The sequence below is a fragment of the Hemitrygon akajei genome, chromosome 26, assembly GCF_048418815.1.
Source record: "Hemitrygon akajei chromosome 26, sHemAka1.3, whole genome shotgun sequence".
Lineage (NCBI taxonomy): Eukaryota > Metazoa > Chordata > Chondrichthyes > Myliobatiformes > Dasyatidae > Hemitrygon > Hemitrygon akajei.
This window is the reverse complement of record NC_133149.1, coordinates 31,358,268-31,385,215: the sequence shown is the minus strand read 5'-3', so window position 1 is coordinate 31,385,215 and position 26,948 is coordinate 31,358,268. Positions and strand designations below refer to the sequence as shown.

Below are 26,948 nucleotides of genomic sequence, written 5' to 3'. Positions count from 1 at the left end.
TGCAGGAACAGTTGTGTAAACTCCGGAGGGTGGAACATCTTCGACAGCAAAGAAGGAAGAAAGAGAAAAGGCAAACGTAGTTTGTGAGAGATCCATTCAGCTTCACCAGGGCTCTTCTCAGCCAACAAAAATTTGGTATACTATCCAGCTTGAAGCCAGAGGTAGAGGAGTTCCTACGGGAGGCACACAGTGGCCCACGGAGGGGTCAGGGACTAGGAACCAATCGGGCTGTGCGTAGACCAGGAAAACCATCAATTGAACTGAATGTGAAGGAGCCTACATGGCAGGGAATCCAGGACATCATCCAGAAAGCTAAAGCATCAGCTGCCCCAGGCCCAAGTGGCATACCTTATAAGGTGTATAAGAAATGCCCAAAACTACTTCGGAAGCTGTGGAAGGTCATGAGAAAGATCTGCGCCAAAGGTACTATTCCATCAAGCTGGAAATTGGCAGAGGGATGCTTTCCCAGTTTAGGACAATTTATCTCCTGGATGTGGAATGTAAGATTTTCTTTTCTGTGCTTGCAAGAAGGCTGAATTCTTACGTGACGCAGAACCGCTGTATCAACACATCCATCCAGAAAGGCGGCATTCCAAGCCTCTCAGGGTGTCTGGAACACACTTCAATGATTAGCCATTTGATCCCTGAGGCCAAGCAGAAAAAAGGCAACCTAACAGTTGTCTGGTTAGACCTCGCGAACGCCTACGGGTCTATTCCACATGACCTCATCCTAGAAGGGCTTGACCTCCACTACATCCCAGTGGCTATTCGAGACATGATCACCAGCTACCTAGGAGGATTCAAACTCAGATTTACATCAGCTATTTCACAACTAGTTGGCAGGACGTCCAGAAGGGGATTCCAACAGGGTGCACCATCTCCCCCACCCTATTTATTATGGGAGTGAACCTCCTAATATCAGCAGCAGAAGATGTAACCCGTGGCCTGATGCTGGAGTCGGGCCATTGCCCAGCCGGTTCTATGAGGGTTCATGGACGACATCCCTATAACAACTGTGTCACATGTCCAAGCAAGATAGGTATTGGAAACCCTGGACAAAGTAGCCACTTGGGCGAGGATGCCCTTCAAGGCCAAGAAGTCCAGGTGTACAGTGATCAGAAAGGGCAAAGTAACTAGCAAGTTTAGCCTCCAAGTTCAGGGTGAGGGCATCCCTTCCATCGAAGATAACCCAATAAAATGCTTGGGGAAGTGGTTTAATGCATCACTGACAGATGGGGCAAATGTCACCAATGCTGTGAAGCAGACAGATGAATGGCTGAAGGTCGAGAAATCCGGACTTCCCGGTAAATTCAAGACCTGGTCGTACTAAGACGGCCTTCTGCCCAGACTTCTCTGGCTCTTCACAAGGGGGATAAGAGAGGACCCGAACTGTAAGCTCTGTGGTCAAAAGGGGACACTGGCTCATATACTGTCCGGGTGTAAAACAGCTCTAATTCAAGGGCAGTATAGGTGGCGTCATGATAAGGTGCTGCTGACACACTAGAGTGAGAGAGATGCAAGAAGATGAAAACTGGCACAGATTTGAGGAAGTCCATCACCTTTATCAAAGAGGGAGCCAGGCCTTTCATAACTACACAACCAAAGCCCAATCTGCTGCTAATGGCCAGGTCCCGGGAGATGACGGTCAATGTGGAAAGGAGGCTGCAGTTCCTGGAGTGATGCACACAACCCTCCGCCCGGACATTGTATTGTGGTCAACTGAAGACCGGAAAATAACTCTGGTTGAGCTGATGGTGCCGCGGGAGGAGGGATGGGAAGAGGCCCATGAGAGAAAGGCCTTGAAGTTCCAGCCTTTAGTGCAGGTGTGCAAAGACAAGGGATGGCAGGCATGGTTGTTCCCTGTGGAGATCGGCTGTAGAGGTTTCCCAGCCAAATCAGCATGGTGGTTGTTGTCAGCTCTGGGCCTGGACGAAAGGAGCAAAAAACAAGCAGCTCGTAGGATGGGGGAAGAGGCAGAATGAGCCTCTTGTTAGATTTGGAGTAGGCGAGAGGAGGGAAGCTGGAAGCCAGGAGCAGATGGGCAGTGATTTGGCCAGCACTGCCGGCCTACCAACTGGAGAGTGTCGTGGTTAAGGGTTGGAACACTCTGTGAAGGTTGGGAGCCACCTGATGACATCTGCTCCTGGCTGAAGGCTACGGTTACCTCATAAGGTATCTGGAGAATGCACCATGCAGGTGTATGTAACAAGTCAGGGGTATTTTTTTAACAGACAAAGTGGTGGGTGCCTGAAACGCTCTGGGATAGTGGTAGAGGTAGGGACATAGATGGCAGAAAAATGGATTGCAAAGTGGAATGGAAGGGTTAGATTCACCTTAGACTAGGTTGAAAGATTGGTACTATATCATGGCTGAAGGGCCTGAACTGTGCTGAAGTCTTCCATGTTCTATATAGCCTCATTAGTTTTATCATTGATAGTGTACATTTCCCCCTGTTTTTGGTAGAAGTCCAATTTTCTTTCAAAATATACATTTGAATCACCTTCCACCAACATTTCAGGTGAGGAATTCAAGACTAATGTGACTTAAAATAATGTTTAAGATCACTTTATTAAAATTAGTTAATAACATTTGAATTCAATTCTGTTTCATTGATATGGTTTCTTTATGGAAGGTTGATAATTTATCATATTGGTACCTTATTTTTAAGAAGAAAGCTCAAAGTAAATTTATTATAAAAATACATACGTGTTATCATATGCTATCCTGAGAACAGCACTGGCATTTCCTAGAAAGGTGAATCTGAAGCAGTATCAAACGCACCTACTTGAAACCAAGAACATCGGCTACTATTCCACCACTTGTCTTGAAGGGAGGCTGGAAATAGTTGGCAGTATTTTACATTTCGTTCTAGAGAACATTCCCCCCCACCCCTCAACTGTATGTCTACAATGCAACTTGAAGCCACTAATCATAGTAAGCAACAATTCCTCTGGCCAGCCTGCATATTTTATGTGTGAATTTATATTCTGAATGAGGAGCAAATGTCATTGGAAACGGCAGTAGTAGATTATATCTTTTTTTTTGCCTTGAGTATGTAGAATGTGAGAAAGCAATAGGGACAGGAATTCATCTTTTTGTTGAATAGTGGCAACAGTACATTGTACTTTGCATAAAAAATTAATTTGCATTGACATCAGTAAGATCAAATTCTGGAAGAGGAGAATAATGTACAGCCATTACTGTATTGTCATGGAGACGGCAGATGAATTTTTGCATCTTTCAAATTGCATTCACATGCATGGTGCGTTCAACTGTGCTTCTGCTTTAAGAGGAATTGTTATTGTGTGATTCCGTTTTTGGAAGGTTTGAATTTCAGATTCTTTAAAAGCTGCTGTAATCTGGAAAAAAAAACACAAAATTTTGATCTTGCTGTTTAGGAATGACTTTCCTCTGTAGAATGTGAAATTCCCTGAGACTGAGAAACCTTGTTGCTCTCCAAGAATACTTTTCACTCAGTGCCCGTCATTTTGGACTTCAGCTAAATTGCCACTCTCAACTAATCCAGAGAAATGATTGTACAGTTGGAAACTCTGTCCCCTGTACTGATGTAGTCATGGGGAAAACCAGTCATAAAAGTTCATGTAGACTGGTAAGATTGTTTGGTCCAGCAGTAATTAAACATTTTAGACTTTACTTGATCATTATCTGCCAATGCTTTTTCTCACCTACCCTTTGTCTTCCAAATGTACTGTACTTCTTAACTTAATTGCACCAATTAATAAAGTATTTTTACATTTTAAAGGCAGGGTGATCAACACAGGAGATCATACCATCAATGGAGGGAGTGCATCTCTTGCATCCAGACTACAAAATGAGAGGACTCCAATCACAAAAGAAATTGAGCACCTTGTCTATGTTAGTACTGGATTGGCTGTGACTATGGGAGTGATGTTCTTCATCATCTCAATATGTCTAGGGTACAAAATACTAGATTCCATCATCTTATTGGCATTATTGTTGCTAATTATACCTGAATGTTTGCTGGCCATGCTCACTGTAAGTACACAATGCTAACACAACGTCCCATTCTTCATCTTCATTTATTCAAGAGCTTTTGGTAGTGCGAAAGGCACAAGGACAATATGGAGGAACAAGTTTTAAACAGAAGTAATGCTGGCAATTCACTAAACTGGATGACTAACTTGCTCAATTGTATATGCAGTTAGTTGAGGCGAAGCGCTAGTGAGGGTTGTGGGGGAAATCTTGGGAAGAATGAGCAAACAGGGAGCCAAAACATCATGGTGGGGAAATGATATTCCTTTTTTACAATTCAAGTTACAAGACCAATAGTCACTGCATATCCTGGAATCTATGTTCCAAGAGGCCGTCACACCCCTCAGAATTAGTCAGTCAAGAGTAAGAGGAGAGTGTAATTGGAAAGGAATCCGGTACGGGCATCCAGAAGGTGGGAGGAACCACAACACCTGCTCTTGTCTGATAGGTGGCAAATTTAATGATCTGCTTCCATTTGAGAGCAGAGACTACAGGAATGGTGAGCAAACTGCCCATAATGGTCTGGTGCAGAGGGTCAGCTCACAAAAAAGAACTCAACACGTCAGGCAGCAACTATGGAGGGAAATGGACTTTTGACTCTGGCTCAAGACCTTTCCTCTGGACTTGAAAGATTGAGAACAAATAAGAGGTGGAGCAGAGCTGACTGGATTCAGGTGAGGAGGAATTTTAGGCACATGGGGAGGAGAGAACGGGAATAGTCCCAGAAACTGGGAGGTGATAGGTACAAGTGACAAAGGGCTGAAGATGATGGAATCTGATGGGAGAGGGAGGGATGGGTTGTCAGGGGAGGGAACCACTGGGTGGAATTTGTGAGTGTTGGGCAATTGGTGGAGGGAGGTGCACACTGGGTAATTTAGGAGGAGAGAGAAAAGGGACAGTGTTGTTTAGGTTGGGGAAGTGAAATGGAAGCAGAAAGGACAGAGGATAGTATCCGAAATGGGGTATTTACTGCAATGATGAGGTCAAGTGAAAATATTGCACTGTCTGACTAGTGTCAGGTTTAAGGTTGTCCCTTTAAGGTCGAGGATGAGCTTGGAGTGTGAGGAGAAACACCCAGTTGTCTAGTCTACATGGGAACCAGCATCATAAAGAGGACTAAAGAGCATGTTTCCCTGCAAGAGTCTGAGCAGTTAGGATCCATGTTCAAAGGGACAACAACAAAAATAACAACTGGATTATTACCTGCACATATGCAAATTGACACAGAGGTAATAAAATCAAGGATTTAATATGTGGCTGAAAGATTACTGTGGGAGAAAGAAACATCTATTCCTTTAACTTAACTGTTTAAAAAAACTTGCCCCACACATATCCCTTAAACTTTCCCCCTCACATCTTAAAACTATGCCTTATACTCTTTAATATTTCTGCTCTAGGAAAGAGTTTCTGTGCTTCTAATAAGTTCATAAACTTTGATCATGTCTCGTTTCAACTTCCAACACTCCAGAGAAAATAATCCAAGTCTGTCCAACCTCTCCTTTTTGCTAATAATTTTAATGCAGACTGCATTTCAGTTAACCTCCTCTTCACCCACTCCAAAGTCTATCATCTTTCATGTAATGGGATAACCAGAGATTAACACAATGTCACAAATGCGGTCTGAACTCCACCACATAAAGCCATGCTGACTATCCCTACCGAGGTGTGCTTTTACAAATGTGAGTAAATCCTTTCATTGCCATTATATATGGCTGTCTGTCTACAGCTCCAACCAATGCATTCTGTACCTTACTGATTCTTAGCTGCAACCAAATGGATTCTACTTCTTGACTTTCTAAGCTAAGATCCTTTGCCTCCACTGTCTTTATCCCATTATTTATCATTAAGGATATCCCTCCTCCTTTTCATCTTTCCTTAAATTTAAAAATATTGGAGTATTTAATTGCCAGCATTGGCCACTTTAACAACCACATTATTTGTTCCTAATTTATATTATCTATGCCATTAGCTTGTCCAATATTAGACATATTATGTGGATTCTGATAGGAGCCTTTAATATTGCCTTTACATATTTTTTTTCAAATCTGACTCTAATTGGAGTTATGTCTGTTTACACAGTATCTTCCTGGCATTGCACATATCATTCGCCTGTATTTTGTTTGAACTATCACTCTGCTGTTTCTCTTCAATTTCCTATATTTCTGTGGTGAACTACATATACCTGCCTGGACACGCCCCCTGATGACTGCTCCTGTGGCTCCTCCCACAGACCCCGGTATAAAGGCGATTGAGGTCTGAGCCCGGCCTCTCTGTCTCCAGGATGTAGTATGGTGGTCAACCACTGCTTGTTCCTTCTTCCAGTCAATAAAAGCCGATATCTCGCCTTTACGTCTCAGAGTGAGTTATTGATGGTGCATCAATTTCTATTCAGCAGAATCTTTACACCACCAACCCCCAACTATGTAGACCAAAATATCATAAGATACAGAAGCAGAATTAGGCCATTTGGCCCATTGAGTCTTCTCTGCCATTTCATCATGGCTGATCCATTTTCCTCTCAGCCCCAATCTCAGCCCCAGGCCTTCATGCCCTGACTAATCAAGAATCTATCAATCTCTGCCTTAAATATACTCAATCATTTGGCCTTCACAGCTGCCTGTGGCAATGAATTTCACAGATTCACCTCTCTCTGGCCAAAGAAATTCCTCTTCTTCATTCTAAATGGATGTCCCTCTATTTAGCTTAAAATGTTGTATACAGTCTCATTCATGAACACACTGCCAAAGCTGGTGCTGGAAGCAGAAACAATAGAAGTGTTTAAGAGGCATTTAGACAGACAGAACATGAAAGGAATGAGGAATGTGGATCATATGCAGACAGATGGGATTAGTTTAATTTGGCATCATGTGGGCTAAAAGGCTTGTTCCTGTGCTGTACTGTTCTATGTAGGATATAGTATATTAGAGGTGATTGAAACAAAGGGAATGCAATGATCCTAGGTGACTTTAACTTTAATCAAATTAGGTATTAATAATGTGGAGAACAAATACATTGAATTTTTTTAATTGCCATTGACCTGTTTGGAGGTTGTGCATAGGAATAGGAGGTTGTGAATAGGAGTTCACTTATTCACCAAGAGCAACACTTGAAAAATGCTGGAAGAAAAATCAGCAGGTCAGGCAGCATCTATGGAGATGAACTAACAGTCAACTTTTCTGGCTGAGACCCTTCATCGGGCTCCTGTTGAAGGGTTTTGGTCTGAAATGCTGGCTGTTCATTTCCCTCCATAGATAGTGCTTGGCCTGCTGAGTTCCTCCAGCAATTTGTGTGTGTTGGGCTCCTAATAAAGTGTGCACTGGTGTTAACTTTTAGAGGTCTTCTAAGAGGGATTAGTTTGCCATGACAAATTATGGAGATAGAGCAGTGGATGTAGTGTATATGGATTTCAGTAAGGCACTTGATAAGGTTCCCCATGCAAGGCTCATACAGAAAGTAAAGAGGCATGGGATCCAAGGAGACTTTGCTTTGAGAATCCAGAATTGGCTTGCGCACGGAAGGCAAAGGGTGGTCGTAGATAGTTCGTATTTTACATGGAGGCCAGTGACCAGTGGTGTTCCGCAGTGATCTGTTCTGCGATCCCTCCTCTTCGTGATTTTTATAAATGACCTGGATGAGGAAGTGGAGGGATGGATTAGTAAATTTGCTGATGACACAAAGGTTGGGGGTGTTTTGGATAGTGTGGAGGGCTGTCAGAGGTTACAGTGGGACATTGATAGGATGCAAAACTGGGCTGAGAAGTGGCAGATGGAGTTCAACCCAGATAAGTGTGAAGTGGTTCATTCTGGTAGGTCAAATTTGAAGACAGAATATAGCATTTAATAGTAAGACTCTTGGCAGTGTGGGGGATCAGAGAAATCTTGGTGTCTGTGTCCATAAGACACTCAAAGCTGCTGTACAAGTTGACAGTGTTGTTAAGAAAGTGTATGGTGTGGTGGCCTTCATCAACCGTGGGATTAAGTTTAAGAGCTGAGAGGTAATGTTGCAGCTATACAAGACCCTGGTCAGACCCCACTTGGAGTACTGTGTTCAGTTTTGGTCACTTCAATACAGGAAGGATGTAGAAGCCATAGAAAGGGTGCAGAGGAGATTTACAAGGATGTTGCCTGGATTGGAGAGCATACCTTATCAGAATAGGTTTAATGAACTTGGCCTTTTCTCCTTGGTGCGATGCAGGATGAGAGGTAGTCTGATAGAGGTGTATAAGATGATGAGAGGCATTGATCGTGTGGATAGTCAGAGGCTTTTCCCCAGGGCTGAAATGGCTAATATGAGGAGACACAGTTTGAAGGTGCTTGAAAGTAGGTACAAGGGGGATGTCAGGGGTAAGTTTTTCACACAGAGTGTGGTGGGTGCATGGAATGCACTGCTGGTGATGGTGGTAGAGGCGGATACAATAGGGTCTTTTAAGAAACTCTTGGACAGGTACATGGAGCTTAAAATATAGAGGGTAATGCGGTAGGGTAATTCTAGGCATTTTCTAGAGTAGGTTACGTGGTCGACACAACATTGTGGGCTGAAGGGCCTATAATGTGCTGGAAATTTCTATATTCTATGGAGAGAGAGTTGAAAATCTCTTGTATCTGGAATATTTTCAGAACTAGTTTATTTGATAAAGTTATCTGTTGATTTGCTAGGCTCTGAAGTCAATATGGAATGCAATATGTTGGTTTCAACATCTTTGATACACTAAATATTTCTAGGTGTAATTCTACACACCAGTTATTCCTGTCACAATGTGATAGTACCATTCTTAAAAGTGTAATATTCTTGTTCTTTTTTTTTATATAACTAGTTGTATTTCAATTACTTGGAGTTATTTACTGGAATAGTCTGAATCTGCATCATATTTTGGATAACAAATGATGCTTAAGTTTGCCTTTTGTCCATTTTTTCCCACAGATTAGTCTCACTCTAATAGCCAAGAAGAACTACCTAATAAAGAATTTGAATGCTGTTGGGACTTTAGGCTCCATCTCTGCCATTTGCTCTGATAACTTAGAATCGAATGACTGTCGCACATTGGTGCTTTGATAATCAAGTCTACACAGCAGATACCAGTGAAGATCAGGCAGGTATTGGAGGCGTGTGATTGAATCTGTCTTTATATTGATATAATTATGCTGAATCTAATCCAATATCCCAACACTCTAACTAGATTACATTCGTGATTAATTTTATTTACTTTAGTTTTGATAAGTAAACAATCACCCAAAGATGCCTTCAAATGATTTCTATTGCCATTTTAGTTAGGATAATCAATTACATAATTTCAAGCATGAAGAGGAATTTGTATTCTGAGTGTAATCTTTTGCAAAGTACAGTGGAACTCCAATATAATGCAGTGTTATGGGACAAGTTTCAAAAGTTCATTTATTATCAAAGTACACAACTCTGAAATTTTTACCACCCCTTTTGTAAATGACATTAATATTTTTGTAATTTGAACATTTTTTAATATAACACAGTAGATGTTCAGGCTGTTTGAACAGATTTTTCCAGCATCTACCCGCCCTCATTGTGTCCACAGTCTTCACTGCTGTATCCCAGAAATACAATCTGAAGCAGGGGTTCCCAAACTGGGGTCCACAGACCCCTCAGTTAACGGCAGGGGTCCATGGATTAAAAAAGATTAGAAACCTCTGAAAGGATTGTTTATCCTTTTCCAGTATCTGTTGCTCCTTCCTCAGTGGTACCATTGTCTTAGTGATATCCATGAACAAAGGTCTGTTACATTCTGTTGGGAATATCACTACTTCCCTGTAACCTTGGAAACAAAATGAACATTGTCTTGGGGGATTTGATAATACAGTATTTCTGAAGCTGTGATTTATCAGCGGGGTATAGATCATTTGCAGAACTGGTGAGAGAAATGGCAGATGGTCTAATCCTATCAAAGGTGTGTTTTTGCACCTTAGGAGCTCAAATGTCAAGGGACAGTAATGGCAGGAACCTTAACAGCATTGATCTACGGATGGAAGAATTTTGAGGTCTCGGTCCATAGGTCCTTGAAAATAGCTACGCAGCCGATAGATGGATAAAGAAGTCGTGTGACATGCTTGCACTATTAATCAAGGCACTGCACTTAAGAGTCAGGAAGTTATGTTGCAGCTTTATAATACTCTGGTTAGGCTGCATTGTATTCAGATCTGGTTACCCCTTTATAGTACAGATGTGCAGGCTTAGGAGAAGGTGCAGAAGAGGTTTATTAGAATGCTCCCTGGAGAGGTTGGACAAACTAGGGTTGTTTTCTCTGGAATGGAGGAGGCTGAGGGGAGACCTGATAAATGTTTATAAAATTATGAAAGGTATAGATCGACAGCCTCTATCATTTTCCAAGGTCAATGTCTAAAACTACAGGGCAAGTATTTCAGGTGAGGCATGTAAATTCAAAGGAGATGTGCAGGGCAGGTTCTTTTGCCGAGTGGTGGGTGCCTGGAATTGACTGTCAGGGGTGGTGACGGTTGCAAATATGATAAAGGTGTTGAAAAAGCTCTGTGGTAGGCACATGAATGTGCAGGGAAGTGAGGGGTATTATCAGACATAGTTTGTTTATTTTTTTATTTAGCAATACAACATGGAGTAGGCCCTTCCGGCCATCCAGCATCCCTGACAAACCTGATTAATCCTAACCCAATCACAGGACAATTTAGAGTCACTATTTAACTTACCCGGTATGTCTGTGGACTGTGAAGAAAAAATAACAAGATGTTTAGTGCAAGTGTTTCAATCATTGTTACGAAAATTGACCATCAGCCCGAAGAATTTGGTCTGATTTATTGAGTAATATTTCTACCTTAAATCATGAGTAATATTTATCTGTTCTTGTTGGCCATTTCAGCCCCTTATAAAGCACTGAATCTATAATACATTGCAATGGGAATATTTTGCTATGAAGCTCATATTTGTAACTGATCGACTGTGCAGAGAAGCAATCTGCTCTCACTGTAGCAGTGAGGTGTGAAATAAGGGTGAGGTGCAGACTCCCAAGTGGGAAGTGGAGTCCTTTGAAATTAGTGCTTGTTCTATTTAAGCATCAGTGATGCCAAAATTAATCAGCTTACTTGGCAAACTCACAGCTTCGGTGCTGAAAGTGACGATAATCTACATATTCTGAAAATTAATTTATAACAAATAGAACTGTGTGTTATTTCTTGTTCATGAAGTTGCTGCCTGAACTGAAAATTAAATTTCTACTCACTATGAAACCTCCAACAATTTTCAGGCTGGAACATATCTTTCAAGCCATACCCATGGCCCAGCAGTTGGCGCAGGTTTTATTTCACTATGCATTTTATTTCTGTATTTTATTGTAAAGGAAGTACAACCTCTGGCATCTTTGTGATAGTTTTAATGGAACAAACCATTTCAGGCCAATAGTGGACAAAATTGGCATCAAACTAAAGGAGAAGCCTTCAGATCAGGTGACTGAGTTCTTGGTCAATCAAGTAGGCTTCAACAGCATGTTAAAAGAAGGCAAGATATAGAAGTGCAGGGTTTGGGTTGAGAGGACTGAGCTGGAAGAAAGCAAAGCCACTAGTGATGTGGTGAAGGAAGTGAAGATTCCACCTGTAAAAAAGAATGGAAGAAACAAATTTTGCAGTACTGGAGTTCACAGGAGTTAGAAACATTGGGTCCTTAGAGACATTTGAAGAGATTTGAAACTGAGCTGGTGACCATAGAGCTGGAACAAGAGATATAAGATGAATAGGACCAGTCAAGGTAGGAAAGGGGAGGGCACGATTCCCTCGGACCCTGCAGAGGCAAGTGCCAAAATTGCAGGGGCCCTAGCAGAGATATTTAAACCATCCTTTGTAACGTGAGCTACCAGAGGGTTGGAGGATAGCCACTGTTGTTCCACTCTTTAAAAAAAGCTCTAAAAATAAACTGAGAAATTATAGGCCGATGAGCCTGACATCAGTAGTGGGAAAGGTATTGGAAAGTATTCTAAAGGAATGGCTATATGATGATTTGGATAGACATAGACTGATTAGGTGTAGTCAGCATGGTAGGTCATGTCAAACCAATCTTATAGAGTTTTTTGAGTAAGTAACCAGGAAAGTTGATAAAGGCATTGTCTACATGGATTTCAGCAAGGCGTTTAACAAGTTCCCGCATGGGGGGGGGGGGGGGCGGGTGGTGTTGGTCAAGAAGGTTCAGTTTGCTTGGCATTCAAGATGAGGTAGTAAATTGGATTAGACATTGGCTTTGTGGGAGATGCCATAGAGTGGTAGTAGATGGTTGCCTCTCTTGACTAGAGGCCTGTGACTAGTGGAGCGCCATGGGGTTAGGTGCTGGGTCTGTTGTTGTTTGTCATCTATATCAATGATCTGGATAATAACTGAATCAACAGACTTGCGGATGACACCAAGATTGGGTGTGTAGTGGGCAGTGAGGAAAGTTATCAAAGCTTGCAGTGAGTACAGGACCAGCTGGAAAAATGGCAGATGGAATTTCATGCAGACAAGTGTGTGGTGTTGCACTTTGGTAGGACCAACAAGGGCAGATAGTGAACTGAGGAGTGCGGTAGAACAAGGGGATCTGGGAATAATTCATTCAAAGTGGTGGCACCGGTAGATAGGGTTGTAAAAAAAAAAGCATTTGGCACATTGGCCTTCATAAATCAAAATACTGAGTACAGGAGATGGTTTGTTATCTTGAAGTTGTATAAGGCATTGGTGAGGCCTAATTTAGAGTAATGTGTGCAGTTTTGGTCACCTACCTACAGGAAAGATGTTAATAAGATTGAAAAATGGAAAAGGGTGAATATAGGACTGAAGGTGTTATATTTGAAAACTCACAGTATATGGAATAGGGTGGATACATTTGTTCCACAGTTGCAGATTGGTATGTATGATGTTGTAGGCATCACTGAATCATGGCTGAAGGAGGATTACAGCTGGGAGCTGTATGTCCAAGGATACACATTGTCTCAAAAGGACAGGCAGGAAGGCAGAGGGTTTGTTGGTAAAATAAAATGAAATCAAATCTTTAGAAAGAGGTGACATAGTGTTGAATCATTGTCGATATAGCTAAGGAATGACAAGGGTAAAAAGACCCTGATGGGAGTTGTATACAGACCCCCCAAACAGTAAGTAAGGATGTGATCTACAAATTGCAATGGGAGATATAAGATGCATGCCAAACGGGCAATATTACAATTGTCATGGGGGATTTCAATATGCAGGTAGATTGGGAAAATCAGGTTGGTGCGGGATTCCAAGGGGGCGGGGGGATTTCTAGAGTGCCTACGAGATGGCTTTTTAGAGCAGCTTGTAGTTGAGCCCACCAGGGGATAAGCTATTCTGGATTGAGTGTTGTGCAGTGAACCAGAATTGATTAGAGAATTTAAAGTAAAAGAACGCTTCGGGGCAAGTGATCATAATATGATCAAATTCACCCTGAAATTTGAGAAGGAGAATCTAAAGTCAGATACATCCATATTAGAGTGGAGTAAAGGGAATTACAGAGGCATGAGAGAGGAGTTGTCCAGAAATGATTGGAAAAGGACATGGCAGGGATGTTGGCAGAGCAGTAAGGGCTGGAATTTCTGGAATCAATTTGGAAGGCACAAGATACTGTATATACATCAAAAAGGGGAATAAATACTCTAAAGGAAAGATGACACAGCCATGACAAACAAGAGGTCAAAGCCAATATGAAAGCCAAAAAGATGGCATATAATAGAGCAAAAATTGTGGGAAGTTAGAGGATTGGGAAGCTTTTAAAAACCAACAGAAGGCAACTAAAAAGTCATTCAGAAGGTACAGATGGAATATAAAAGTGAGCTAGCCAATAATATTAAAGAGGATGCCAACAGAGCAAGGTGAGGGTGGATATTGGACTGCTGGAAAACAAAGCTGGAGGGGTAGTAATCGGGGATAGGGAAATGGTGGATAAGTATTTTGCATCAGTCTTTACTGTGGAAGACACTAGCAGTATGGTGGAAGTTCCAAGTGTCAGGGGTCATGAAGTGTGTGAAGTTACCATAACTAGAGAGAAGATTCTTGGGAAACTGAAAGGTCTGAAGTTAGATACATCACCTGGACCAGATGGTGTACACCCCAGAGTTCTAAAAGACATGGCTGAAGAGATGTGGAGGCACTAGTGATGATCTTTCAAGAATCACTAGATTCTGGAATGGTTTTGGAAGACTGGAAAATGGCAAATGTCACACCACTCTTCAAGAAGGGAGAGAGGCAGAAGAAAGGAAATTATTGGCCTGTTAGTCTGACCTCACTGATTGGGAAGATGTTGGAGTCGATTATTAAGGATGAGGTCTCAGGGTACTTGGAGGCACATGATAAAATAAGCTGTAGTCAGCAAGGTTTCCTCAAGGGAAAATCCTGCCTGACAAATCTGTTGGAATTCTTTGAAAAAAATAACAAGCAGGATAGACAAAGGAGAATCGGTTGATTTTGTGTACTTGGATTTTCAGAAGGCCTTTGAGACGGTGCCACAGAAGAGGCTGCATAACAAGCTCCAAGGCCAAGGTATTACAGGAATTCTAGCATGGATAAAGCATTAGCTGATTGGCAGGAGGCAAAGAGTGGGAATAAAAGGAGCCATTTCTGGTTGGCTGCCAGTGACTAGTGGTGTTCCTCAGGGGTCTGTGTTGAGACCCATTGTATGTCAATGATTTGGATGAAGGAATTGATGGCTTTGTTGCAAAGTCTGCAGATGATATGAAGATAGGTGGAGGGGCAGATAGTTTTGAGGAAGTAGAGAGGCTATAGAATGACTTAGAGAGATTAGGAAAATGGCAAAGAAATGGCAGACAGAATACATTGTCAGGAAGTGTTTGGTCATGCACTTTGGTAGGAGAAATGAAAGGGTTGACTATTTTCTAATGGAGAAAAAATACAAAAAACTGAGGTGCAAAGGGACTTGGGAGTCCTTGTGCAGGATTCTCTAAAGGTTAATTTGTGGGTGGAGTCTGTGGTGAGGAAGGCAAATGCAAAGTTAGCATTTATTTCAAGAGGACTAGAATATAAAAGCAAGGATGTAATGTTGAGATTTTATAAAGCACTGGTGAGGCCTCATTAGGAGTATTGTGAGCAGTTTTGGACCCCTTATCTTAGAAAGGATGTGCTAAAACTGGAAAAGATTCAAAGGAGGTTCACAAAAAATGATTCCAGGATTGAATGAAGAGTGTTTGATGGCTCTGGGCATGTATTCACTGGAATTCAGAAGAATGAGGGGTGACCTCATTGAAATCTATTGAATGGTGAAAGGCCTTGATAGAGTATGTTTCCTATGGTGTGAGAATCTAATACCAGAAGACACAGCCTCAGAATAGAGGGTCATCCTTTTAGAACGGAGATGAAGAGGAATTTCTTTCACCAGAGGGTGGAGAATCTGTGGAATTCTTTGCTACAGGCAGCTGTGAAGGCTATGTCTTTATGTATATTTAAGGCAGAGGTTGATAGATTCTTGATTGGTCAGGGTAGGAAGGGATATGGGGAGAAAGTGATTGGGGGTGATAGTAAAATTGGATCAGCCATGATGAAATGGCGGAGAAGACTTGATGGGGAAAATGGCATAATTCTGCTCCTATGTCTCATGGTTTTGTGTTAGCGTTATTAGCTATTTTAGAACCCACAAAACCAGAGAGGAAGCAAGTTATCCTCAGCCATGAGGGCTGCTGAAATAGAAAAGACTGAACTGATATCTGGAATGGGCCTATGGCCCATTACAGGAAGATTAGATAGATTTGATATTTAAATACTGGAGTTCAATGAGGTGGAAAGGAACTTGATGGAAACAAAAATATTCTTAGGGCCCTTGACAAGGTGGATGTTTCCTCATGTGGAAGAACCAAGAACTAGTATTTACTCATTTAAGACAGCGATGAGGCAGCATACTTTTTTTTCCCTAAGGGCTGTGAGTCTTTGGCACTATCTTCCTCAAGGTGCAGTGAAAGTGATATCTGAAGTCAAACGAGACTTTAGATAGATTCTTGTTAAGTAAAAGAATTAAAGGCTTTGGCAGATGGATAGGAATAGAGGGTTAAGTTTACAGTTAGATCTTAACTATATTGTACTTATTGCTTGTGTATCCTTTTATGTTCATTTTAATTTTGTAATTCTGTAACCCCAATAACTATGTATTAATCTTATCATGTTGATATTAATGAAAAGATTGAAAAAGAAAGAGTTTACAGTTAGATCATCCATGGTCTTACTGAATGGTGTAGTAGGGTTGATGGGCTGAGTGGTCTACTCCTGATACTAATTCAGATGTTTCGATGTTTATATGTTCATAGCATTAATTTGTTCATCTGCTGCATAATAAATAGAGAGCAGATAAATGGGAAAAAGACTACTAAATATATGAGTAACATGTTGTATTTATTTATAGTTCAGAGCTATGACCAAACATTGCACATGTGGACAGCTCTTGCCAAGACTATTGCTCTCTGTATTCGTGAAGAATTCAAAGCAGCACAGGATGATGTCCTAATTCTGAAGGTAGCACAGAGTCAATTATTTTATTTTCAAGAAACTTTGCGATAAAATTCAAATGTACAGTAGATGGATGTGGGGCGCCACAGAGGATCACAGAAAAATTGTGGGAAAGGAAGTGTCACTGTTTTATGTTAATAAGAGGGAAAACACCACACTATCTTCATCCAGCACAACCTCAAGTGTTCAGTTGCCACCCTATCCAGCATAGCATTCAAAAGTGAATTATTTGTTGCAATTTAAAAAATCTAGACCATAAATTAATACTTTAGCTTATTTAGCATGTCTCCTATGCTGTTGTTATACACATCTGAGATTTTAGTCCAGCTTACTGCTTCAATGTCTGAAATTCTATCACACAAAACCAAGGGCTTTGTTTAACCAGAATTTGTTAAATAACCTGACCTTACCTTGGCCAATGAATTTGAATGCACAAGTTTGTTTCTTCATTAAGTTTTATTTGTTACTTTGTCACCTTTACACCACTTTTTGCTGATGTCCTCATGTTCCTCCACACATTGTCTCCCCTAACTCTCGCTAATATCACTGACCAATTACTTTTTACTTTCCTGCCAATCATCTCTTCAAGCAAATCTATAGCCTATCCTTGCATGCAGTCTGCTCTAAAAGACAGTTCCTCTTTCTTTTATGTTCTGTACTCAATAACAGGTTTTGTTCCATGAAGCATAAAAACATTTAATCTTGTGCATAATAGATTTGCACATTTTGATTTGGAGCCCTGTGTCTTTTTTTGCCATTTCCATTAATGGCTAAATGTTCTTCGGTCCACCTTTAATATTTTGGCCAATCCTTGAGATTTGGCCACAAGTCCTGACGAATTTAACCAACAGGCTGGAAAGCGTCAGCACAATCTCTTCCGGCTTCCACTTTTGTAATTTCGTTGTCATGTTCAGCATTCTGAAGGCATTATATGTCATACTCCATTAATAGTGGCTTTATAGCTCATTAGTAGTTTAACCTTTAAGCAGAGTCTCTTAAATACAATCAATAAATGGATGAATGGGCAGTGGACAATCAGTCTTATTGGTATAAGTAACAAATTGGTATAATTGATGACATTATTCACATTTTATCCTTAATATTTCTATTAAGGATATTAATTAACCCAAATGTTACTTTGTTTTTTTGTGAATGCAGAGAGAAGTGGTTGAAGATGCCTTGGAAAGTGCCTTTCTGAAGTTCTCAGAAATTGTATTTGGTAAGTGATGGAATTCAGAAGTGAAAATATAAAAAATATTTGAGAAACTATTCAATTCTACCAACAAGTTTCAGGTACTGGACAAGTTGGAAAGCACAGTAGAATTTTAAGTTTCCAGATAACACACAGAATATTCTCTACGTAGTTCAGTTAAGGAGCAAAAGCATTTGACCAACCTTCAGTCTGTCTGTGCTTACTAAGATTATAAAGAAAGAAAAAACCTTCATTTAAATATTGCTTTTCACTGTGTGTGAATGTCTCAAAGATTTTCACATCTGGTGAAATACTTTGATTTGGAAGACCCATGAAGGACCTAGAAATTAGCCATTTTGCTGATGTCAGTTGCATACAGTCAGTTTTATTCTTGTCACGTTCAAATGAATATAAAGGTGGATGGAGTATACTGAAAGTGGCTACACAAATAGATAAGTTGGTAATGATGCTGTATGTGCTGGCATGCTTGTCTTCATTGGTAATGTTGTGGTTACTTGAAATGACCAGGAGACGCAGACAATTCCTCGAGAAGTTTAAACCTTTATTTGCAAACAAAGGCTGAGGCAATCAATGAACTTGTCACCGAAAGCCCACCGAGCTCCGGTGTACAGCATTCTTTATAGTAATTTCTTATCTCAGTTACATTTCGGTTTCATCAGCATACCCAATCAATTTTTAGTTGCATATCATCTATACATTAACTAATCAATCGCTCTTGCCCAGCTCTCGGTGCGCCACCAGTATTTCTTTCCAGTTCACATCTTGGGCCTCATTTCTGGCCACGGTTGTTTCTCAGTCAGCCTCCCTTAACCTCCCTCACATTCCATTTCCTGTTCATACTATCCTGTCTGCCACCATTATCTCTTCATAAGCCATTCTATTGTATAATATATGGGGTACATTTCAGCTAATTAGTGCTGCTAGCTAAACAGGTGTTCTTTAAGTATGTAGCTAAGAGAATACAAGGTATCTAGTTAATACATAGCAAAATGTGTCTAGTAAACTAATACATAGTAATATTCAGTAGATAGAAGTATAGTAAATAGCCAGTACATAGTGGTTATATTTCAGGTATGTATAGTGATTATGTCAGGTATATTTCTCAATAGTAAGAAGTCATGCTGCAGCATTTATAGAAGATTAGTCAGACCATACTTGGAGAACTGCATGCAATTCTGGTTGTCTTATTATTGGAAAGATGTGGAAACTGGAGAGGGTGCTGCAGATGTTTATCGGAATACTGCTTGGATGAGAATGTATGAGCTGTAAGGAAAGGTTGGATAAACTTGTGCTGTTCTCTCTAGAGCATTGGAGGTTGCGGGGAGATCTGATAGAACTCTTTAAAAGTATGAGAGGCATAGATAAGGTTGATAGTCGGAATCCTTTCCCCAAGGTAGAAATGCTTATATGAGTGAGAAACTTAATGGTGACGTGAGAGGCACATTTTTTATACAGAAAGTAGTAGGTGTCCAGAATGGGTTATTCTGGTTAGTCGTGGAAGCGGACAGTCTGGTGATGCCTAAGAGGGTTTTAGATACACGCAGGAAAATGAAGGGAATGGAGGGCTATGTACGATACACAGGAGCAGGACATTTGGTATAAATTGACATCAAGATCAGCGCAGCATCTTGGGCTGAATGGCCTGTGCTGTGTAATAGTATTCTATGTTCTATTTCACATGTTCTTTTTTTTAATGCAAGTTCAATTCACTTAATTATCATTCATGTATATTTGAGAGCATATAAACTGCATTGACAGTGTAAAAATATAACAAGAGAAATAGGAAATATGAGAGACATTTTCAGTGATGGTGCAGCATTCACAAATCCTCCTCTCTATTTCTGTTTGTAAGGCAAGCAAACAGGATAAAACTGTGAATGAAATATCCTTAACTGCTGGCAAACAATAATCATCTCATTGAAATAATGATAAAGCAATGTATTCAAAGTCATACTGCATATCGCACATAATTCTTAAAAGTATATCAAATGACCAATATTTATTAGAGACTAAATGTGAGTTGCAGTGTAGAATGTTTCCTTGCTGAGCCTGGCCTCACTGTGAATTTGCTGTCTTAGAAAATAGATGTCGAGATTTTGCAACGAGTTCTGTTTTGCCGGTAGAGATTTATTAGGACTGTAGGTTTGATGGATGACCAAAAAAAATTATTTGGGTAACTACGGGTAAGTTATACTCTCATAATTTTTTTATGCCCAGAAATCTGCAGTATTGATTGGAACTGATCTACACAGAGGCAGGTTTCTGAAGGCATGTCATTTTGTATCTCATACCTGCCACAGAGATGACAACAACCATGGTTATTGTGGGAAAAGTAATCTTTATAAGATCACCAAGAAAATGATCACACAACTTGCTGATGCTGGAATATTTGGGATAAATTCATACTGTTTTTAAAAATGAAATGTTTGCACTTTTCCAATGTTAACATAAAAATTCTAAGCTTTGTGTTGAATGTGGTAGTATGATATTAAGCTGCCTGTTGGAACATTTTAGATAAACTCAAAATCAAATACTATACACCTCATTTTCTGAGCTTATGTCACTGGTGGGATTTGCTACAGGTAGGGTGTCATGCTTAAATAGAAGAGCTGTGCTCATACTGAATTAGATCTTTAGGCCTTATTGCAATGTTGCGCACAATGGTTAATAAATGACATACTATGCAAGGCATGCTAGTGCAGCGGTTAGTGCCCATGCCTTTTAACTGCATTGACCCTAGTTCAATCTTGATCCTTGGTGAAGTTTAAATATCATCCTCATGACTGTGTGGGTTTTCCATGTGTGCTCTGGTTTCCTCTCCTGTTCCAAAGATGTACTGGTTAGTAGATCAGCCGGCAATTATAAACTGCCCCTAGTGTGGATGGGTAGTAGAGGAATCGGGGTAGAGTTGATGAGCATGTGAGAGGCGCCATTTGCACGGAATCAACATGACTAATGGAGTTTTGCTAAGACCCAGCAAACACTTGATGGGCTGAATGGCCACTGCCTCTACAGTGAGAAATATGATATAAGTACTTGTAGGCAGACATGCTTATCTAAATCACTTTAATTTTTAGCTTTTCATTCATAAGACAATCCATATGATGAAGGCCTTCTCTTGGTGCTGAAGGGAGAACTGGAACGCATCTTGGAGTCTTGTTCTACCATAATGCTGCAGGGCAGGGAAGTTCCATTGAATGTTGATGAAAGAGACGCTATTCATACAGCTTATGTTGAACTTGGAGTGGTGAGTGAGAAGGATTTAGGTAACAGAACCGCACCGTGTACAAATCTGAACTCAGTGTCACACTCAAGAGTCTTTTATATTTTGGTATTGTTAAAGTGCCTTTTGATGCATTTTAGATGGACTGAAATGAAAGCCTAAAGCTTGACACGTTTTCTGAGATCATTCACTGATGGGACCTCTGTTTTAAAATTAATTAGATCTAAAAGCTGACTGGTGCTGCTCACAATGCAATTAGGTGTCACTTTGAATGTAATGTCTGATTCTTCAATTTTCTGATAAATCTCAGGAAACATCTCAAAATAGGTTTAAACTATATGGACAAGAGCAAATCTGCAAATTATATGGAATTATATTCCTCACATCTACCAGAATTATTGTCTTTCAATTCAATTCTTAGTGTTCATCTATGACTGTTTTTTTGACTTTTGATACATATTGTTTAATATAATCAGTGAGTTTCTGATGATTTATAATTCCAGGATTTTGCCATCAATATTTACCAAGAGACAAATATATGGATTTGAAAAAGGAACTTTCCAATGTCTGATTTATGTTTTGTTGGCCTTACACTCTTTCTGGACTATGGACACTGCAATCTGCAGTCTGTACTTTCCCTTTGGAAACTGTGATTTTGAACCCTCTGTATGTCCTAGCGTTTTTGTGGTATCCTGAAAGATTCAGCAAACTGGATACTCGAGATTGCAGGTACGGCTGTGGTGGTCGTTAGTGCAGCTTGGGCCTGGATCAAAGCAGTGAGGCCCGGGCTTGGGGGCTAAAAACAAACTGATATTTAGCCATTGCTGAAGCAAACATGGGGCCAGATCGAAGCAGCAGGGCTGGGGCCCGAGAGTGAAAAACGAATGATGTTTGGCCAATTAAAGTGCCAATCCTGATTTAAAAAGATCAGGGCGTCAAGGCCGAGGGTGAAGGATGAACCAGTGTTCAGCTCACTACTCCATGAGGCTTACACACCTCAGCACTGAATTGGCTCTGTGGCTGTAGCCTGCAGCCCTTGGCCTCCTGAAGCAGCTGCAAAGCTGAACTGACTACAGCTGTGGATTCACTTTAGGGGACTCTGCGGTTTGTATTCTGTATGTTATTGTGCAAACAATAAAAAAAGGAAACAAATTTGTTCTTTTTTTTTTGCACCTTGAATGCTTGATGGTCTTTGTTGTGTTTGGTTTTTTAATCAGTTCTATTATATTTCTTTGTTTTTGTGGCTGCCTGCAAGAAGACAAATCTCAAAGTTGTATATAGCATACATACTTTGGTAATAAATGTACTTTGAACTAGGATTTCTAACCACGGCAATCTCTAAAGATTTGGAGTAGATTTGACTTCCTTGTCTCTAAATTATATTGTGTATTTGAGTTCTCAGCGATCTTGATGCCCTGTTGCAAAAAAAAACAGAAAGTAAGTGGGTTGGGTTGAAAGGAAGAAAATCAATCATTGCATTATTTACTGAACATCTGAAATTAATAAAGGATGTACGAGATTTGCAGTATTTTATTAGCTATTATGAGAAATAATAGACTAAATTTATTATCCAGGATAACCTAGGGTTAAATTTACAAATGACCTTTCCCTTTTAAGATGTGAAATGTTCCAAATAGGAGGTCAAAAATGATCATTAATTGATTCAAGCTCCCAGTGTCTGGAGAACTGATAAAAGAAAACCAGAAAATTTTGGGAACACACTGTAGGTCAGGCAGCATCTTTGGAAAGAGAAACATAATTAAAATTTTGTTTGATGGCCATGAACATCAGAAAAGTGATACCCTTTGAATTGAAAAGTCAATTTTCCAAAAGGCTGTCTGACCTACCTGTATGAGTAGCACTTGCATGAGATTTTGGATAAGTTTGTCCCATTGAGGCAGGGAAAGAATGGTAGGTGAAGGAACCACGGTTGACAAGAGATTGGAACATTTAGTCAAGAGGAGAAAGGAAACATACTTAAGGTTAGGAAGCAAGGATCAGACAGGGCTCTGGAGAGATGTATGGTAGCCAGGAAGGAGCTTAAAAAGGGATTCAGGAGAGCTAGAAGGGGACATGCTAAGGCCTTGGTGTGTAGGTTTAAGGAAACCCTAAGGTATTCTATGTGTAACATGTACGTGAAGAACTGGAGGATGACTAGAGTCAAGGTAGGACTGATCAAGGATAAAAGAGGAAATGTGCCTGGAGTTGGAGGAGAGGAGGTCCTTAATAAATACACTGCTGCAGTATTTACTAGTGAGGGGGACTTTGATGATTGTGAGGACAGTGTAGAACAGGCTCATCTGCTAGAACAGGTTGATGTTAAGGAATAGGATGTGCTGGAACTTCTGGAAAAAATTAAGTTAGATAAGCCCACAAGGCGGGATGGAATATGCCCTAGGTTACTACGGGAAGCGAGGGAAGAGGCTGATGCACATTTGGTGTTTCTTTGTGTCCTCACTGGCTATAGGTATAGTACCAGAATAATACACACAAAATGCTGGAGGAACTCAGCAGGCCAGGCAGCATCTATGAAGGGGAATAAGCAGTCGATGTTTTAGGACTGAAGTAGTGTCAGAAGACTGGAGGGTACAAACGTTATTCCATTGCCCATGAAAGGTAATATGGATAATTCAGAGAATTATAGACCAGTGAGTCTTTTTAGTTAATAGTGGGCAAACTATTGAAAAGGATTCATAGAGATAGGACTTATGAACATTTGGGGAACCCAACTGCTCATAAAGTGCTGAGATTTTTGTTGTAACTCATTGTGTTATGATCTGAAGGTTTTCAAGAGTAATTTTAAGAGTTTGCATTTCTGCATTGATTTGAATAATTTACACCAGTACTGTAAGATTTTATGTGGGAGGAAGCTGTCTCCTGTCAGTATAAATAAATGTGTAATATCTTGTCAGCTGCATGATGTATTCTGCTTTTGATATTGTGTTTCATTAACATCAGACCAATACATTAGAATAGTCAGTTCCAAAAGCAGCAATGGATGCCTCTTTTGTCACTGATGTGTTGATGTGGGTCACAGCCAAGATGGTCACAGAAGGAGAAATAGGCAGTTTAAATAGAGCAGATATGTGGATGAGAATTCAGCACTATGATTGTACCTGGTAGGAATGGTGGTCAAAACACTAAGGTTAGGGATCAAACAAATTGTTCCAAGCATTTACTTGTAGGGAATCTTGTTCATTCGGTCTTGGGTACCAACAATGTCTGAAGCATTGGAGTGGATCAGAAAGGTTAAGGCATAGCTTTGTGTCATTCCTATACTTGTCAATTCTGATCTTGTGACTTTGAATGTTGACATAGATGGGTAACATGTAGATAACATATAGAAAGGCCAGTGCCATGTCATTGGGCCAGTCCAAGGCTAAGGGTGCAGGGGTGGGAACAGAAAACGTTTTTCAAGCTGCAATTTAATTGGTCAGAGCATCAGACTGGCCAGTTGAATGATGAAAGCAAGGCATTGGCGAGATCAATAGAATTAAGACTGTGGGTTCATTGAGAAGAATTATAAGAAAAAGTTCCACAGCATAAGCTGCAAAGAATGTAATTTGCCACTTTGAGGGTTATTTCAGTACTGTTGTAGAGATTAACTATTTCAATTCTTGTAAAATGTCTGTATTTATCACCATTTTAGAAGTTCATCGAAGTTAAACAAAGCTTGGAGATGATATGTTCAGAGCCTTGGGCTCTCCCCCTCAATCAAATGATCAGCAGCTAAAGCTTTAGTGGTATGTGAAACTAAGTTACTGAACACTCCCACTGCTTAAATTATTTGGCAAAAGGTATTGTAAACCTGTGCCTGGAGTAAAAAATATACTGTGGCTTTATTGCAAATTCTTTTCTATCAGAGTATTCATCAAACACCTGTCAAGGCTAATTCGTCAAAAAATATTTTACAATTACCACAGTGGCTCTTGTTCATAGACAGGGAAAAGTATACATTTGTGAAATATAATTTTAACCATATCATCATCTATAGGAATATCTACAGAAGCTCTGAATGAAAAGCTTGTTTCTTATGATCTAGACTTAGCATTTGAAAACATTTGGAAAACACATCAGTGCATACAAATGAACTCGCACACTAACTTCACTGGTGAAAGCTTAAGAACACATGTGAATAATGTAAATCGAAAACTAATACATATTCAGTTTCTGAATTACATCAGATAATATGGGTATAAAATCAAAATGTTGTTAATTTGATTATTCTAAATTTAGCAATTTTTAAAATGTTTTTAATTTGGTTCAGAATATTCTAAATTATTCAAATCAAAGAAACATCAATGTATGAAATACTGGAATTAGCATCAAATTTTTAATGGCTCTTAATTATGCTTTTTTGTTCCCTCCAGGTAATTTATGATCTCCAGTAATCCTTTAATCATCGCAATGGCTATAGCAAAAAGTACTGGTATTATCTCAGCTGATAATGAGACAGTGGAAGATGCTGCAAAACGCCTTAATGTCGGTCAAGTGCTTAAAAGTTTTAATTGAGGTAATCTGTGACATGACAGATTTTTCCTTATTGAGATTTAGTTTGAGCAGAAATTGTACTGAGGTCAATGTGCAGATCACACACTTCACACATCTGAATGCATATTTTTGCACTTCTAGCTAATTCTGTGTTGGAATAGAGGATAATACCAGTAAAGGAGGACTGATGGACGTGGGCCCACAACATTATATATGCAGGTGTCTAATCTGAACTTTGTTGACACAGCTCCCTGTTAGGGGTGTAGCACAGTGGAGCTAACAGCTGGATCGGTACATTTCCACTGATGGGAGGGAAGAATTACAAGGTTGTTTGTATGTCTGGTGTTCAGTGGCACAGCTGGTGTTATGTATTGTGGGAATTGCCCTGTGGCTGCCTGAGTGTCCCGAGGAATGCCAGTTTCCTTCCACATTCCAAAGACGTGCTGGCTGTTTGGTTGGTTAATTGGCCATTATAAATTGCCCTTAGCATGTATATCAGTAGTAGAGTCTTTGGGGAGTTGAGGGGAATGTGGGAAGAATAAAATGGGACTGGTGTAGGATTAGTGTAAATAAGTGCTAAAATAAAATGGTTATTTTATTTTATTTAGGGTTACAACTGACTAGGCCCTTCTGGCCATTTAAGCTGTACTGCCCAGTAACCCCTCACAACCCAGATTTAACGCTAACCTAGTCATGGGACAACTTACAATGACCAATTAACCTACCCAGTACATCTTTGGAGTGTGGGAGGACACTGGAGGACCCAGAAAAGACCCACACATTCCATGGGGCATGGCATACAGAGGCTCCTTACAGAAGATGCTGGGATTGAACTCTGGCGTGAGCTATAATAGCGTAGCGCTAACCACTACACTACCATGGCGCCCAGTGGTGCTCTGTTAGTGGTACTCAGCGGGCTGAGAGCCCTTTTTTGTACTGTACATCTGTGACTCTTAATTGACTTGTCAGAGCTTTTGCATTCCAGACATAGCTGTTGAAAATGGACCCCTCTAAGCAGCATCTCTCAGGTGTCTTAGAGGAAGCTCTTTTGAACAGAGGGAGAACTTCTTTAAGCCTACTTCGTGTATTTTATATAGGTTTCAAAACCAATAGATGGATTCTGAGGTGTAAGTGGATCTAATTCATAGGCACAATATCAAATAACTGCAAATTGCCATTGATTTCATGCTTTGTAAATTTATACTAAAATGCAGTATTATACAGTATAATAGTGACATATTTCTTATTATTTTGAGTGATCCAGAGATGTCAAAGCTGCTGTTATAAATAGTTCTGAAGTCAAAGACATGAGCTCAGAGTTCTTAAGTGATATTTTGATGAGTCACACTGAAATTGTATTTGCCAGTACAGCACCACAGCAAAAATGAATTATTGTTGAAGCTTGTCAAAGACAGGTAACTTTCGTTGAGTTGGCAAGTTAGTTTGGACCAGTGCTAGAATGTTCACTTTCAAGTCCATAGTTTTCACCCCTCCTTAGGAAACAATTCATTGTATCAGCTGCACA

At 40.2% G+C, this 26,948-nt stretch overlaps 1 protein-coding gene and 2 pseudogenes across 2 annotated transcripts in view; 2 read left to right on the top strand and 1 right to left on the bottom strand.

Moving 5' to 3' along the window:
- The first annotated feature begins 1,514 nt into the window (after positions 1-1,514).
- LOC140716705 (potassium-transporting ATPase alpha chain 2-like) lies at positions 1,515-21,732 on the top strand (annotated as a pseudogene).
- The window catches only part of LOC140716828 (uncharacterized), a 394,334-nt gene continuing 385,619 nt past the window's right edge, over positions 18,234-26,948 (bottom strand). For both annotated transcript variants that reach the window (XM_073029773.1, XM_073029775.1), the window contains one exon: positions 18,234-22,347. In XM_073029773.1, the coding sequence (XP_072885874.1) occupies positions 22,305-22,347 (43 nt within the window). In that variant the 3' untranslated portion in view covers positions 18,234-22,304. The remainder of the gene's footprint in view (positions 22,348-26,948) is intronic.
- The window catches only part of LOC140716829 (potassium-transporting ATPase alpha chain 2-like), a 62,922-nt pseudogene continuing 56,841 nt past the window's right edge, over positions 20,868-26,948 (top strand).